This window comes from Entelurus aequoreus, linkage group LG16, assembly GCF_033978785.1.
Source record: "Entelurus aequoreus isolate RoL-2023_Sb linkage group LG16, RoL_Eaeq_v1.1, whole genome shotgun sequence".
Lineage (NCBI taxonomy): Eukaryota > Metazoa > Chordata > Actinopteri > Syngnathiformes > Syngnathidae > Entelurus > Entelurus aequoreus.
In genome coordinates, this window is record NC_084746.1 from 47,628,744 (window position 1) to 47,644,525 (window position 15,782).

Consider the following 15,782-nt stretch of genomic DNA (forward strand, 5'->3'; position numbering starts at 1 on the left):
AAGACTAGATCTGACCAATCTAAGTCTAAAACTAGATCTGACAAATATAAGTCTAAGACTAGAGCTGACCATTTTTAAGTCTAAGTCTAGATATGATTAAGTCTAAGACTAAATCTGACAAGTCTAAGACTAGATCTGACAATTTAAGTCTAAAACTAGATTTGACTAATCTAAGGCTAGGACTAGATCTGACTAATCTAAGCCTAAAACTAGATCTGACTAATTTAAGCCTAATACTAGATCTGACCAATTTAAGTCTAAGACTAGATCTGACCAATATAAGTCTAAGACTAGATCTGACTAATCTAAGTGTAGATCTGACTAATCTAAGTCTAGGACTCGATCTGACCAATCTAAGTCTAATACTAGATCTGACTAATCTAAGTCTAATACTTGATCAGACCAATCTAAGTCTAAGACTAGATCTCGACCAATTTAAGTCTAACACTAGTTCTGACCAATCTAAGACTAAATCTAACCAATCTAAGTCTAAGACTAGATCTGACCAATCTAAGTCTAAGACTAGATCTGACAATGTAAGTCTAAGACTCGATCTGACCAATCTAAGTCTAAAACTAGATCTGACAAATATAAGTCCAAGACTACAGATGACCATTTTTAAGTCTAAGTCTAGATATGACTAAGTCTAAGACTAAATCTGACCAATCTAAGTCTAAGACTAGATCTGACAATTCAAGTCTAAAACTAGATTTGACTAATCTAAGGCTAGGACTAGATCTGACTAATCTAAGCCTAAAACTAGATCTGACTAATTTAAGGCTAAGATTAGATTTGACCAATATAAATCTAAGACTAGATCTGACTAATCTAAGTCTAAGACTAGATTTGACTAATCTAAGTCTAAGACTAGATCTGACCAATTTAACTCCAAGACTAGATCTGACCAATATAAGTCTAATACTAGATCTGACTAATCTAAGTCTAAGACTAGATCTGACAATTTAAGTCTAAGACTAGATCTGACAATTTAAGTCTAAGACTGATCTGGCTTTTCTAAGGCTAGGACTAGATCTGACTAATCCAAGCCTAAAACTAGAACTGACCAATTTAAGTCTAAGACTAGATCTGACCAATCTAAGTCTAATACTAGATCTGACTAATCTAAGTGTAGATCTGACTAATCTAAGTCTAAGACTCGATCTGATCAATCTAAGTCTAATACTAGATCTGACCAATCTAAATCTAAGACTCGATCTCACCAATCTAAGTCTAAGACTAGATCTGACCAATTTAAGTCCAACACTAGATCTGACCAATCCAAGACTAAATCTAACCAATCTAAGTCTAAGACTCGATCTGACCAATCTAAGTCTAAGACTAGATCTGACCAGTTTAAGACTAGATCTGACCAATCTAAGTCTAAGACTAGATCGGACCAATCTAAGTCTGAGACTAGATCGGACCAATCTAAGTCTGAGACTAGATCTGACCAATCTAAGTCTAAGACTAGATCTGACCAACCAATGTCTCTGAGCATAAACTAATGAAGCGTACTGGGATGAGAGGTGAAAAGTCTTCTAAGACAAACATAACAGTCCAGTTGTGATGATGCAATGCCCTGAGATGACAATGACCTGGATGAATTAGAACATTCATAGACATTCAATTTGTAATGAATAATTACTATTTTTCTTAAATTTGTTTAGCGTGGCCATTTCCGGAACCTATTAAGTGATAAACGAGGGATTACTGTATTGTTGAATAACTGCCAGTGTATCGTACACGCGTGAAATAATTGGACATTGAAATGATAAAATGTAACATGAAAAAAATACACCAAGCATATACTGAAAAGACCAAAAAAATAGTCCACCTTTGTCCCATGAGGGTTAAATATGTTGCTTGGCTAGGGAAAATAGCATGGAGAAAATGCCTATCAGGTTGTGTTTTTTCTATTTATTGTAGTATATCATTGGAAGCCCCGCCCACCAAACAAAAACAAAAAAACAATAGCATTCTTACCGTGGCAGTGAGCTGTACTGACGCTGAGCCTGAGCGAACGAGTCTTCTTGTCTCTGACGCTGCATCTGGACCTCCACGGACACCGAGTGACGGCCGGGCTGACTCTGACCGTTCTGACCGCTCACGTTCGACTGCCAACGACAACAACGTTTAGCCCTCGCCGTCGTCATACCACGAGACGACGGGAATAAAAACCGCCATTTGATGACTCACCTGTCCTTGGCCAGGTCAGGTGACACACACAGAGTGAAGGGAGGAGCATGCTGGAAACTCACGAGTGGGCGGAGTTACAAAGATGAGCTATGATGGATGTTAGTGCGGGCTAATGGACATGGACATACAAAAGTAGAGCAGTTTTTGTGCCAATATACTGGGCGGCCATCTTTGTAGTTTTTATGACAACAGAGCAACTATTCCAAAAAGAGAATATATATTATATATATAATCCATCCATCCATCAATCCATTTTCTACCGCTTATCCCTTTCGGGGTCGCGCTGGAGCCTATCTCAGCTACAATCGGGCGGAAGGCGGGGTACACCCTGGACAAGTCGCCCCCTCATCGCAGGGCCAACACAGATAGACAGACAACATTCACACTCACATTCACACACTAGGGCCAATTTGGTGTTGCCAATCAACCTATCCCCAGGTGCATGTCTTTGGAGGTGGGAGGAAGCCGGAGTACCCGGAGGGAACCCACGCAGTCACGGGGAGAACATGCAAACTCCGCACAGAAAGATCCCGAGTGCAGGATCGAACCCAGGACCTTCGTATTGTGAGGCAGATGCACTAACCCCTCTTCCACCGTGCTGCCTATAATATATAATAATAATATATATATATATATATATATTTGTGGAGGGAGATGTGGCCAGGAGCAAAGGTCACCGCCGCTGTCTATGGTGCTGAGGACGAGCACCATCGGATAGGGGCGGGGCATGTGCTGACGGCGAGACACAGCTGGCAGGTGATTAGATTTCACAGGTGGTACATGTTAATCTAATCATCTGTTGTCTTTAACAGTGAGCGGCCGAGTGCAGGAGGAAAATCTTTGTCAACTCTGCCCAACTGGCATCTGGCGTATGTATCAGCGGGACCGCAAGTATGCGACGTCTACAATATTATATATATAATATTATATATTATATATATACATATAATACATCACAAATAAAAAAGTCCAACGTCTCCGATGACAAAGACTGCCAGCAAACTGCTTTCAGGTCAGCTGTGTTGTCATAGTGATGTCATTATTTTAATGGCAGTGCTGATGGGTCATCATCAGAGGCGACGGCCATAAAAACTATTATGGCTGCTGAAAGAGAACCTCACTCCCCCCCCTCTAAAGCAAACCAAGCATGTCAGGACTATCATATTAAGGATAAAGACCACCTGCGGCTGAGTCACAATCAGTAGTGTGGTGCTTCACTCTGTGGCTTCAAGGAAGGCAGCGTTAAAACAAAATAAAATATACACTAGTGAATAAAAATGAGCTTCTCTTTCTTTGATGGGAAAACAAAAAAGCCGAGCAATGCCTTGAGAATGTTGATTACCCACAATTCTTCACACTTTATTCCACAATGAGAGAGATTTTCTCCACTATTACTACTTTCTAGACTTGGGATTCTCCAACTGTGGTGCGCAGGCTCCATCTAGTGGTACGCCTAAGAATCCCTTAATGAAATATTTAAACACAGTGTGACTGTTCGAACTGTGTGCAATGTCACAGTGGCCAAAAATATTAAATGTATTTGTTATGTAAAACCTCCTGCCTTGTTGTTGATGAATATTTAGGCCTACTACGCTACTTTATTTATTTGTATTTTATTGTTGGCCATTATGATGGTACTTGGGGAGCAAAGTTTGTTTCTAAGGTGGCACTTGGTGATCTAGACTTTCATGTAATTTGATCTTTTCTAAGGTGTTTTATTTCATTACTATCCACTATTTAATATGTGGTCTGCGGTTGTTGTATTTTGTATTCCTACACTTCTGAATCTCTTTCGTAAGTATAAATTGTGTTTCATTTGTCCTCGGGGTCTCATTAAGTTGCATGTGCCTTCTACTTTGTTGAGCCCTCATATTGTTTATACACTAAGTATTATACGTATTACATTATATTCTGTTTGATTGTAATGTGCATCTTAAATGTGAAATTTATATTCCGAAACGGGTGGTGTTGAAATCGCCCTATAAAAGTGCCAATGTTAATAACCAGGAGCATGTGTGTGGCAAATCCAATGTAAATTAGCATCGAGCTAGCGCATTTCTTTTAATGCAATTATTTAATGTCGGAGTGTCACAGGTAATGTGTGTTCAGTTTTACGTTGTTTAGAAGTTAAAACTCTCAAACGGCGTCTTCATTAACAACCTGTTCTGTCTGTTTAAGGTAGCAGACAGAACTAAGCTCGTCCGACCGGAACTCTCTAATAATTAAAGTTCCTTGGGTGAATACTGTAAACTCACTATACCGGTATGTTTTAGCGCTTTCATGGCGAGTTTACTGACAGATATAAGTAAGAACTTTACACTACTTTATATTAGAAATGGCAACAGCGGAGGATGAATATCCGAAGACAACAAGAAGATAGAGGAAAAAGAAGAAGCTTATCGACTACGGTGTCGACACGGACTAAAAAGGCGGACGTGCGCAGATTTTCAGGACTTATGCAGATCCCAAATACAGATCAGTAGGTACCAGAAGGTAAGAAAAGTTGCTTTTGCATAATATTGCGAAACAAAACCACAGATAACATGTCTTACCTTATATACACACCATAATAATACTCCTATGTTGAAGCACAGTACAATCCATCAAGAGGTGCGCCTTCATGGCTTACCAAAGTCGCACTAAAACATTTTGATGGATTTTTGAGCGCCGTGTGTAATGTTCTATATTTTCAATGGAACATATAAACTGTTGGTGTTGTTTACTTGAGTCATATTGCAGTCTACACGTATCTCTTATGTGTGACTGCCATCTACTGGTCACACTTATCATTTCACCATGTACCAGATAAAATAGCTTCGAGGTCGGTAAGCGCAACCAAAATGATTCCGTACATTAGAAGCACCGGGTTATAAAGCGCACTGTCGAGTTTTGAGAAAATGAAAGGATTTTAAGTGCGTCTTATAGTCAGAAAAATACGGTACTAATTTTTGTTAAAGTATTTACAAATAAAGTTGGATTGTAACTATAACAGAGCTATTATTACCTGTATTTTAAACTTTTATTATGTCAATGTATTGATCTTGTATTGGATGTTATTGAAATTTTTAATTCTCATTTTTAGGTCTGCTGCATAATTCTTAAATGTGGGCATTTTGTTAGAGCCAAAAAAAAAAGACACAATTGGAGCAATAAATGTGTTGAGTTGTTGGGACACAGAGAAATAAATAGTGGGTCCACATTTTCAGACAATAATGACTGCCATGCGCCACTTGAGGACGAAAAGTATGAAAAAAAACAACACTTTTATTGTCTGGCGAGAAAGAACAGTCTTAAGTTTCTCATATAAGCAATTCCTATATTAATTATTCAGCACACCAGCACGTTTCTTCATAGAAACACAAAGATAAATAGCTGGCAACTGACAGTTCAGTCTAAATAAAACACTAAAAGGTACAATTGTGCTACAGATTTTAAAAAAGCTAAAAAGATTTAATATGAATAAAAATACAATACCTAGTCCTTTTAAAAAGTCTTTGTTCGCACAGTCGTGTCAAAGTTTGTTCAAGGCGTAAAAAGGCACCTTCAAATGGTGAGCAGGTGGGCGTGGCCAATGTGGATGATTGACAGACATGGAGAGCGAATGAGGAGACAGGTGGGCGGGGTTAGTGCTGGTGCTCTGACTCCTGCATGCACTGTTGATGAGGGTTAGCCTTGTTAGCATGGAGGTGGAGTCGGTCTTGTTGATGGTTAGTGATGGTTAGCATCGTGGTGCTAACAGCGTTAACGGTAACTTTCTCCTGCCAGGGGCAGGGGGGGGGGGTGAGGGGCTTGGTCACGTGTCACACACTCACCCAAGGCTGCTCGAAGCTGAACGTGCGGCGCCGGTCGTCCGCGTCGTCCGGAACGGTCTGCGCCTGCTGGAACTCCTGCCTCAGCCTCTGTATTCGGTCGTGGTTGCTCGGGGCGAGCCGGTTACTGAAGGAGAGAGAGAGAGAGCGACGAAGGGATGAATGAGTGAACACGCAGAACTTATGACCCGCTTCCAGCAGCCCGGAAAAGAACGTTCTTTCAGATCCAGCATGCTTTGTGGCATCAAATAAGTGACCCAGATAGGAAACAACATGGTGGGCTAACATAAAAACTATTTATAGAACACATTTATCGATGTTTCACTTCTTTTTACACTTGAAAACGTTGACTCCAAACCTTGTGTGTACACTTAATAAACCCTGCGGTGCACCCGGCCATCTTTTTCCACACCGACAGATTGCACACGCCGATATCTCATTGGCCGACAATAAGCACCATTCAAATTAACCCACTTCCTTTAATTAAAAGGCGCCATCTTAATGAGAGATTTCATTAAGAGAAGGTAGTCATGGGAGTCTGCGCTCTGTTAGATAAACATTAACTGATGCACTCTGATACACACACACACACACACACACACACACACACACACACACACACACACACACACACACACACACACACACACACACACACACACACAAACACACACACACACACACACACACACACACACACAAACACACACACACACACACACACACACACACACACACACACACACACACACACACACACACACACACACACACACATGCTGGTTATCATTTGGAATGGGGACCAAGTTTTTGATCATCACTTGTGGGGACCACCCTTTCTACAGGTTGTGGATGCATACAAAAAAATTAGGTAAAATGGCCACTGCCCAGTTAGCTCATACACGTCTTTAAATCTCTGGATTGATGAAGTAATGTGCTGATCATTCTTACTGGGGACTCTGGGGAAAAAGAGTTAAGATGGTTCATGGGGACCACATTTAAATAATTTTGCATCATTCACACACAAATTTGTACGTGACTACTGAGGACCATTTAAAAAAAAAAAAAAGTTCAAATTAAATATGACATGATCCTCAGAATACAGCACTACAGCTGTCCTCTTATAGGAAGTTCCACCACTTAAATGTTAACAGTGTTTCCCATAAACTGCCAAGATACCTGTGGCGGTGGGGGCGTGGCTATGGGCGTGGTCACCATGTCATCATCGAGTAATTTGCATAATTTACTACAATGATATGATTTTCTCTAAAAAGGCTCAAAAAATGTATACTTACTAATTATTAATAACAGTTTTGTTTTAAACGTCCATCCATCCATTTTACAATATAATTACAACACTTTATGTACATATTTATATACAGATTTGAACAATAAGTTATTCACTGAAATATATTTATTAATTGTGGTTCTTACAAAAAATATATATACAAAATATAAAAGCTGAAATGTCTCTTAAAGCTCTGCCCCTTTAATTAGTGCATACTAAATAATTTAACTTTAGCCTACTACTACAACCATATTATTTACCAGCAACATAAAGTGAAACAGAGGCAGAGGTGTCCTGCCACAGTCAGTAACAAATAAACAGAAAACAGTAGTGGTGGTAGATAGACACAAAGCTTCATCAAACATCTGATCCACTGAACAAAGAGCTCCAAAAATCTTGATCCTACACTTCTCTTTTGTAAAGTAAATCTGAACAGCCGATATGGGCATTTACATCAAATATATGATTTGCCTGAGAAGCTTGACAGGACCCAAAAAAAGTAAAAAATAAAATAAAATAAATAAAATAAAAATAAAACAATTTTTTTTTTTTTTAAAACAATTTTATTTTTTTTTGTAACAGCCTTAATTATTTCGTGGCGGGCCGCCACAAATAAATGAATGTGTGGGAAACACTGTGTTAAAGCAAATCCTGCATCTTCTGTGAAATTACTGAAAACTGCTATTTAGCAGTAATGAAGTTGTCTGCAACTCCAACTACCATATATAGAAGGATGGACAATTCTGTATGTAAATCATACTTTAAGGTAATAATGTTTTATAATCATGCTGTATGAAAATGTCATCCTAAGGAACACTAAACCAGATTTTGTTTTTGGAAAAATATATTAGTTTTAACTAAGGATGGATACCATACAGAATCACAGTACTATTAATGCCAGGATAACAAATGTTTCACTTTTCAAGAAAATTAATTTTCTCTTTTACCAATATTTGAAACACGTAAACAAAGTAATTTATGGGCCGAAGCTTAAAAATCACTTAGGTATCTTCAGAATGGATCTGACTATCATTTAAAAAGGTTTCCCTTTAGGGAACCTGTTTTTTTGTCCCCATACCGTCAGAGGTCCCCTAAAGGTGACTGTGGAAACAGAGCGATGTCCCCATTAAGTAAGCATTCTCAGAACACACACACACACACACACACACACACACACACACACACACACACACACACACACACACACACACACACACACACACACACACACACACACTATTGTATTTGTTACCTTCTTTAGACCTGAGAAAAATGCCTACCTCTTTAGGACCACCCTTTCTAGATATATAAAGATTTGTAGTTACAACATTAATAATATATACATACTATGCAAATATAAAAAAGGTAAGCTTTTAGTACATTTTTTTGTTGTTGAATTTTTTTGTTTTTAATCTTCATTATTTACTTCAAGTTATTACAGCGGGTCTCTATATACATATTTATTTTTGTTAATAATTTTGGCCTAAGGGGGCGCATTTCAATTTCTTACACTTGTTATTACATATGTTGGCCAGAGGGGGAGCACTTCACATTTTTACACACACTTGTTATTTCATATGTTGACCATAGGGTGAGCACTTTTAAAACCGACACAGTCAATTTCCATGCATTTTCTACTGCTTATCCCTTTCAGGGACGCGGGGGGGGGGGGGGGGGGGGGGGGGGGGGCAGCTGAGATAGGGGCTGGAACCTATCTCAGCTGCAATCGGGCAATTTGAAAAATCCCTCCTTTTTGGCACCACCCTAATTTTGATAGATTTCACCACCAGGGGTGCAAATGAGATGTCTATTTTTTTGTTTTTTGTAACGTGCTTAAGGCCGATGACAAAGGAGTCACGGACCACAGATGGCCCCTGTGCCGCACTTTGGGCAACCCAGCTGTAGAAGCTAACTGTTAATGGCCACTATAATCTTAGTGTCGTAGTGTATTTGTTCATCCTATGGTCACATATGGGACGCGGGTTGTCTTACGTCAGCACCGGAAGTCCTTCTTTAGCTGCCGTCTTGTTTTATCATATATTGCTGCCTTTGCACCTGTCCATGTTTACTTTTGTATGCACATTAAATCAACAAAAAAAATTCTGACTTTGGAGCAATGTTCACGGACTCTAGTATTTGGCTCTCTATTAGATGCAATGGTTTTCCTTATTGGGACCATGATTTGGGTCCTAACTTGTTCACCGGTCCTCATATGGAAGGTGCTTTTTCTTGTTGATGTCTCAACAAGGGTAGAAATACAAGAACACACACACATTCTTGTATTTGTTACCTTCTTTAGACCTGAGAAAAACGTCTACCTCTTTAGGACCACCCTTTCTAGATGTATAAAGATTTGTAGTTACAACATTAATAATATATACATACTATGCAAATATAAAAAAGGTAAGATTTTAGTACATTTTTTTGTTGTTGAATTTTATGTTTTTAATCTTCATTATTTACTTCAAGTTATTACAGCGGGTCTCTATGTACATATTTATTTTTGTTAATCATTTTGGCCTAAGGGGGCCACCAGGCGTGCAAATGAGATGTCTGTTTTTTTGTTTTTTGTAATGTACTTAAGGCCGATGACAAAGGAGTCACGGACCACAGATGGCCCCTGTGCCGCACTTTGGGAAACCCAGCTGTAGAAGCTAACTGTTAATGGCCACTATAATCTTAGTACCGTAGTGTATTTGTTCATCCTATGGTCACTTATGGGACGCGCGTCAGCACCGGAAGTCGTAAAATAAGCTGTTCACCTGGCGTTTTTTCCGGGGATGAATAGGGAAGTCCTTCTTTAGCTGCCGTCTTGTTTTATTATATATTGCTGCCTTTGTACCTGTCCATGTTCACTTTTGTATGCACATTAAATCAACAAAAAAAATTCTGACTTTGGAGCAATGTTCACGGACTCTAGTATTTGGCTCTCTATTAGATGCAATGGTTTTCCGTATTGGGGCCATAATTTGGGTCCTAACTTGTTCACCGGTCCTCATATGGAAGGTACTTTTTCTTGTTGATGTCTCAAGAAGGGTAGGAATACAAGAACACACACACACACACACACACACACACACACACACACACACACACACACACACACACACACACACACACACACACACACACACACACACACACACACACACACACACACACACACACACACAGAGAGAGATAAACATTGTAGCGGTTAGCTTAGACAAGCTTATCAGATAAAGGGGAGGGGTGTGAGGGGGGCCCCGGCCCTTAGTCCGCTGACAAAGAGAGGCAGCCGCCCTGCTAAGCGGTGAAAAATGAGGCGAGATGATGAGGGCGATAAGTGCCACGCCATCGATCGAAGCGGGGACGCTAGCGGCTAAGTAACAGAGAGGTGCCGCTGGCGTGCTTCCTTTGTGCTATCACACCTTTCCTCAGCTGAGACGGTGTGCGATACAAAGGACAACGGAAGACATTTGGAAACATATGGGTGCTTGTGGGCGTGCGGCTACTTTAACGTTAGCGTGAAGAAACAAAACAGCAACGTGTTTTTTCTTGAAAGTGGCTCAGGTGCTCAGCGGTATTAGAGCTGGTCAGCATGTTAGCAGTCACTGCAACACGCGGCTACGGCACACGCGCTAAAGTCAAAATGAGACCGGAAAATTCAGAGTTCAAGCATAAAAAATATGTTTTAAGTCTCACAAGAGCCAACATTGGCGAGCATCCAAGGATTTAAGTTCAAGTTAAAGTACCAATGATAGCCACACACACACTAGGTGTGGTGAAATTATCCTCTGCATTTGACCCATCCCCTTGTTCCACCCCCTGGGAGGTGAGGGGAGCAGTGAGCAGCAGCGGTGGCCGCGCTGAGGAATAATTTTGGCGATTTACTCGTGTGGTTCGCCTTTTCTTTCAGTTTTTAAAGTTAAAGTACCACTGATAGCCACACACACACACACTAGGTGTGGTGAAATTATCCTCTGCATTTGACCCATCCCCTTGTTCAACACCCTTGGAGGTGAGGGGAGCAGTGAGCAGCAGCCGTGGCCTCGCTCTGGAGTCGTTCTGGTGATTTACTCGTGTGGTTCGCCTTTTCTTTCACTTTTTAACGTTAAAGTACCACTGATAGCCACACACACACACACACACTAGGTGTGGTGAAATTATCCTCTGCATTTGACCCATCCCCATGTTTACCCCTATGGGAGGTGAGGGGAGCAGTGAGCAGCAGCTGTGGCCGCGCTCAGGAATCATTTTGGTGATTTACTTGTGTGGTTCGCCTTTTCTTTCCCTTTTTAAAGTTAAAGTTAAAGGACCAATGATAGCCACACACACACACACTAGGTGTGGTGAAATTATCCTCTGCATTTGACCCAACCCCTTGTTCCACCCCCTGGGCGGTGAGGGGAGCAGTGAGCAGCAGCAGGTGCCCCACTCGCAAATAATTTTGGCGATTTAACCCCCAATTCCAACCCTTGATGCCGAGGGAGGTAATGGGTCCCATTTTTATAATCTTTGGTATGACTCGGCCGGGGTTTGAACTCACGACTTACCGATCCCAGGGCGGACACCCTAACCACAAGGCCACTGAGCAGGCTTGTATGTTTTACACTTGTACGTTAAAATGTGACTTCCAAAGTTGCATGTACACCAAATAAAGCTTTTATGATCCTGGAACTGATTATTTCGGTAACACTTTAGTATGGGGAACATATTCTAAGTAACAAAGACTTAATTTAGAGTTATTTGGACACTAGGGGAACATATTCTAAGTAACAAAGACTTAATTTAGAGTTATTTGGACACTAGGGGAACATATTCTAAGTAACAAAGACTTAATTTAGAGTTATTTGGACACTAGGGGAACATATTCTAAGTAACAAAGACTTAATTTAGAGTTATTTGGACACTAGGGGAACATATACTGTGTAACAAAGACTTAATTTAGAGTTATTTGGACACTAAGGGAACATATTCTAAGTAACAAAGACTTAATTTAGAGTTATTTGGACACTAGGGGAACATATACTGTGTAACAAAGACTTAATTTAGAGTTATTTGGACACTAGGGGAACATATACTGTGTAACAAAGACTTAATTTAGAGTTATTTGGACACTAAGGGAACATATTCTAAGTAACAAAGACTTAATTTAGAGTTATTTGGACACTAGGGGAACATATTCTAAGTAACAAAGACTTAATTTAGAGTTATTTGGACACTAGGGGAACATATTCTAAGTAACAAAGACTTAATTTAGAGTTATTTGGACACCAGGGGAACATATTCTATGTAACAAAGACTTAATTTAGAGTTATTTGGACAATAGGGGAACATATTCTATGTAACAAAGACTTAATTTAGAGTTATTTGGACAATAGGGGAACATATTGTATGTAACAAAGACTTAATTTAGAGTTATTTGGACAATAGGGGAACATATTCTAAGTAACAAAGACTTAATTTAGAGTTATTTGGACACTAAGGGAACATATTCTAAGTAACAAAGACTTAATTTAGAGTTATTTGGACACTAGGGGAACATATTCTAAGTAACAAAGACTTAATTTACAGTTATTTGGACAATAGGGGAACATATTGTATGTAACAAAGACTTAATTTAGAGTTATTTGGACACTAGGGGAACATATACTGTGTAACAAAGACTTAATTTAGAGTTATTTGGACAATAGGGGAACATATTGTATGTAACAAAGACTTAATTTAGAGTTATTTGGACACTAGGGGAACATATTCTAAGTAACAAAGACTTAATTTAGAGTTATTTGGACAATAGGGGAACATATTCTATGTAACAAAGACTTAATTTAGAGTTATTTGGACAATAGGGGAACATATTCTATGTAACAAAGACTTAATTTAGAGTTATTTGGACAATAGGGGAACATATTGTATGTAACAAAGACTTAATTTAGAGTTATTTGGACAATAGGGGAACATATTGTATGTAACAAAGACTTAATTTAGAGTTATTTGGACAATAGGGGAACATATTCTAAGTAACAAAGACTTAATTTAGAGTTATTTGGACACTAAGGGAACATATTCTAAGTAACAAAGACTTAATTTAGAGTTATTTGGACACTAGGGGAACATATTCTAAGTAACAAAGACTTAATTTACAGTTATTTGGACAATAGGGGAACATATTGTATGTAACAAAGACTTAATTTAGAGTTATTTGGACACTAGGGGAACATATACTGTGTAACAAAGACTTAATTTAGAGTTATTTGGACAATAGGGGAACATATTGTATGTAACAAAGACTTAATTTAGAGTTATTTGGACACTAGGGGAACATATTCTAAGTAACAAAGACTTAATTTAGAGTTATTTGGACACTAGGGGAACATATACTGTGTAACAAAGACTTAATTTAGAGTTATTTGGACAATAGGGGAACATATTGTATGTAACAAAGACTTAATTTAGAGTTATTTGGACAATAGGGGAACATATTCTATGTAACAAAGACTTAATTTAGAGTTATTTGGACAATAGGGGAACATATTGTATGTAACAAAGACTTAATTTAGAGTTATTTGGACAATAGGGGAACATATTCTAAGTAACAAAGACTTAATTTAGAGTTATTTGGACACTAGGGGAACATATTCTAAGTAACAAAGACTTAATTTAGAGTTATTTGGACACTAAGGGAACATATTCTAAGTAACAAAGACTTAATTTAGAGTTATTTGGACACTAGGGGAACATATTCTAAGTAACAAAGACTTAATTTAGAGTTATTTGGACACTAGGGGAACATATTCTAAGTAACAAAGACTTAATTTAGAGTTATTTGGACACTAGGGGAACATATTCTACGTAACAAAGACTTAATTTAGAGTTATTTGGACACTAGGGGAACATATTCTATGTAACAAAGACTTAATTTAGAGTTATTTGGACAATGGGGGAACATATTCTATGTAACAAAGACTTAATTTGGAGTTATTTGGACACTAGGGGAACATATTCTATGTAACAAAGACTTAATTTAGAGTTATTTGGACACTAGGGGAACATATTGTATGTAACAAAGACTTAATTTAGAGTTATTTGGACACTAGGGGAACATATACTGTGTAACAAAGACTTAATTTAGAGTTATTTGGACAATAGGGGAACATATTGTATGTAACAAAGACTTAATTTAGAGTTATTTGGACAATAGGGGAACTTATTCTATGTAACAAAGACTTAATTTAGAGTTATTTGGACAATAGGGGAACATATTGTATGTAACAAAGACTTAATTTAGAGTTATTTGGACAATAGGGGAACATATTCTAAGTAACAAAGACTTAATTTAGAGTTATTTGGACACTAGGGGAACATATTCTAAGTAACAAAGACTTAATTTAGAGTTATTTGGACACTAAGGGAACATATTCTAAGTAACAAAGACTTAATTTAGAGTTATTTGGACACTAGGGGAACATATTCTAAGTAACAAAGACTTAATTTAGAGTTATTTGGACACTAGGGGAACATATTCTAAGTAACAAAGACTTAATTTAGAGTTATTTGGACACTAGGGGAACATATTCTATGTAACAAAGACTTAATTTAGAGTTATTTGGACAATAGGGGAACATATTCTATGTAACAAAGACTTAATTTAGAGTTATTTGGACAATAGGGGAACATATTGTATGTAACAAAGACTTAATTTAGAGTTATTTGGACAATAGGGGAACATATTCTAAGTAACAAAGACTTAATTTAGAGTTATTTGGACACTAGGGGAACATATTCTAAGTAACAAAGACTTAATTTAGAGTTATTTGGACACTAAGGGAACATATTCTAAGTAACAAAGACTTAATTTAGAGTTATTTGGACACTAGGGGAACATATTCTAAGTAACACAGACTTAATTTAGAGTTATTTGGACACTAGGGGAACATATTCTAAGTAACAAAGACTTAATTTAGAGTTATTTGGACACTAGGGGAACATATTCTAAGTAACAAAGACTTAATTTAGAGTAATGACTAATTAAGAGCCAATATGTTACTAATTTGCATGTTAATAAGCAACTAATTAATGGTGAATATTTTCCCCATACTAAAGTGTTACCATTATTTCTATTTTCATCATTTCTGAAGGTGACAAAATAGCTTCAGCGTGTAAAGAAATGAGAAACTGATGTTCTAGGCGGGAGTGTGATGCTAACCAGGGGATTAGCAGCACCAACAAGCGTCGCAGGTGTGTGTCGATGCCGCACAGAGATTAGAGGGGTCAAGGTGTCGCCGTGTCTGAGGTCATTTGGTTGCCCGTCGAATGATCTCAGCTTTCCCTCAGGATTAAACAGCTTTAACGCGACAACGGCGGGGGCCTGACGGATCGTGCAAAACATGGCAATTAGACGGCGAATCGATACAACGGCAAACATGTCGGGCTAGGAGGAAGAAGAGGAGCTAAATGTCATCAATGGGGCGGTTGGTAGAGTGGCCGTGCCAGCAACTTGAGGGTTC

General features: G+C 38.5%; 1 protein-coding gene across 1 annotated transcript in view; it reads right to left on the reverse strand.

Moving 5' to 3' along the window:
* LOC133631217 (partitioning defective 3 homolog) overlaps positions 1 to 15,782 on the reverse strand; it is a 112,662-nt gene that overhangs the window by 3,849 nt on the left and 93,031 nt on the right. Inside the window, exons 3-4 of the mRNA XM_062023376.1 lie at positions 6,009 to 6,132; positions 1,984 to 2,114 (exon numbers count right to left, since the gene is read on the reverse strand). Coding sequence (XP_061879360.1) covers positions 1,984 to 2,114; positions 6,009 to 6,132 — 255 coding nt within the window. The remainder of the gene's footprint in view (positions 1 to 1,983; positions 2,115 to 6,008; positions 6,133 to 15,782) is intronic.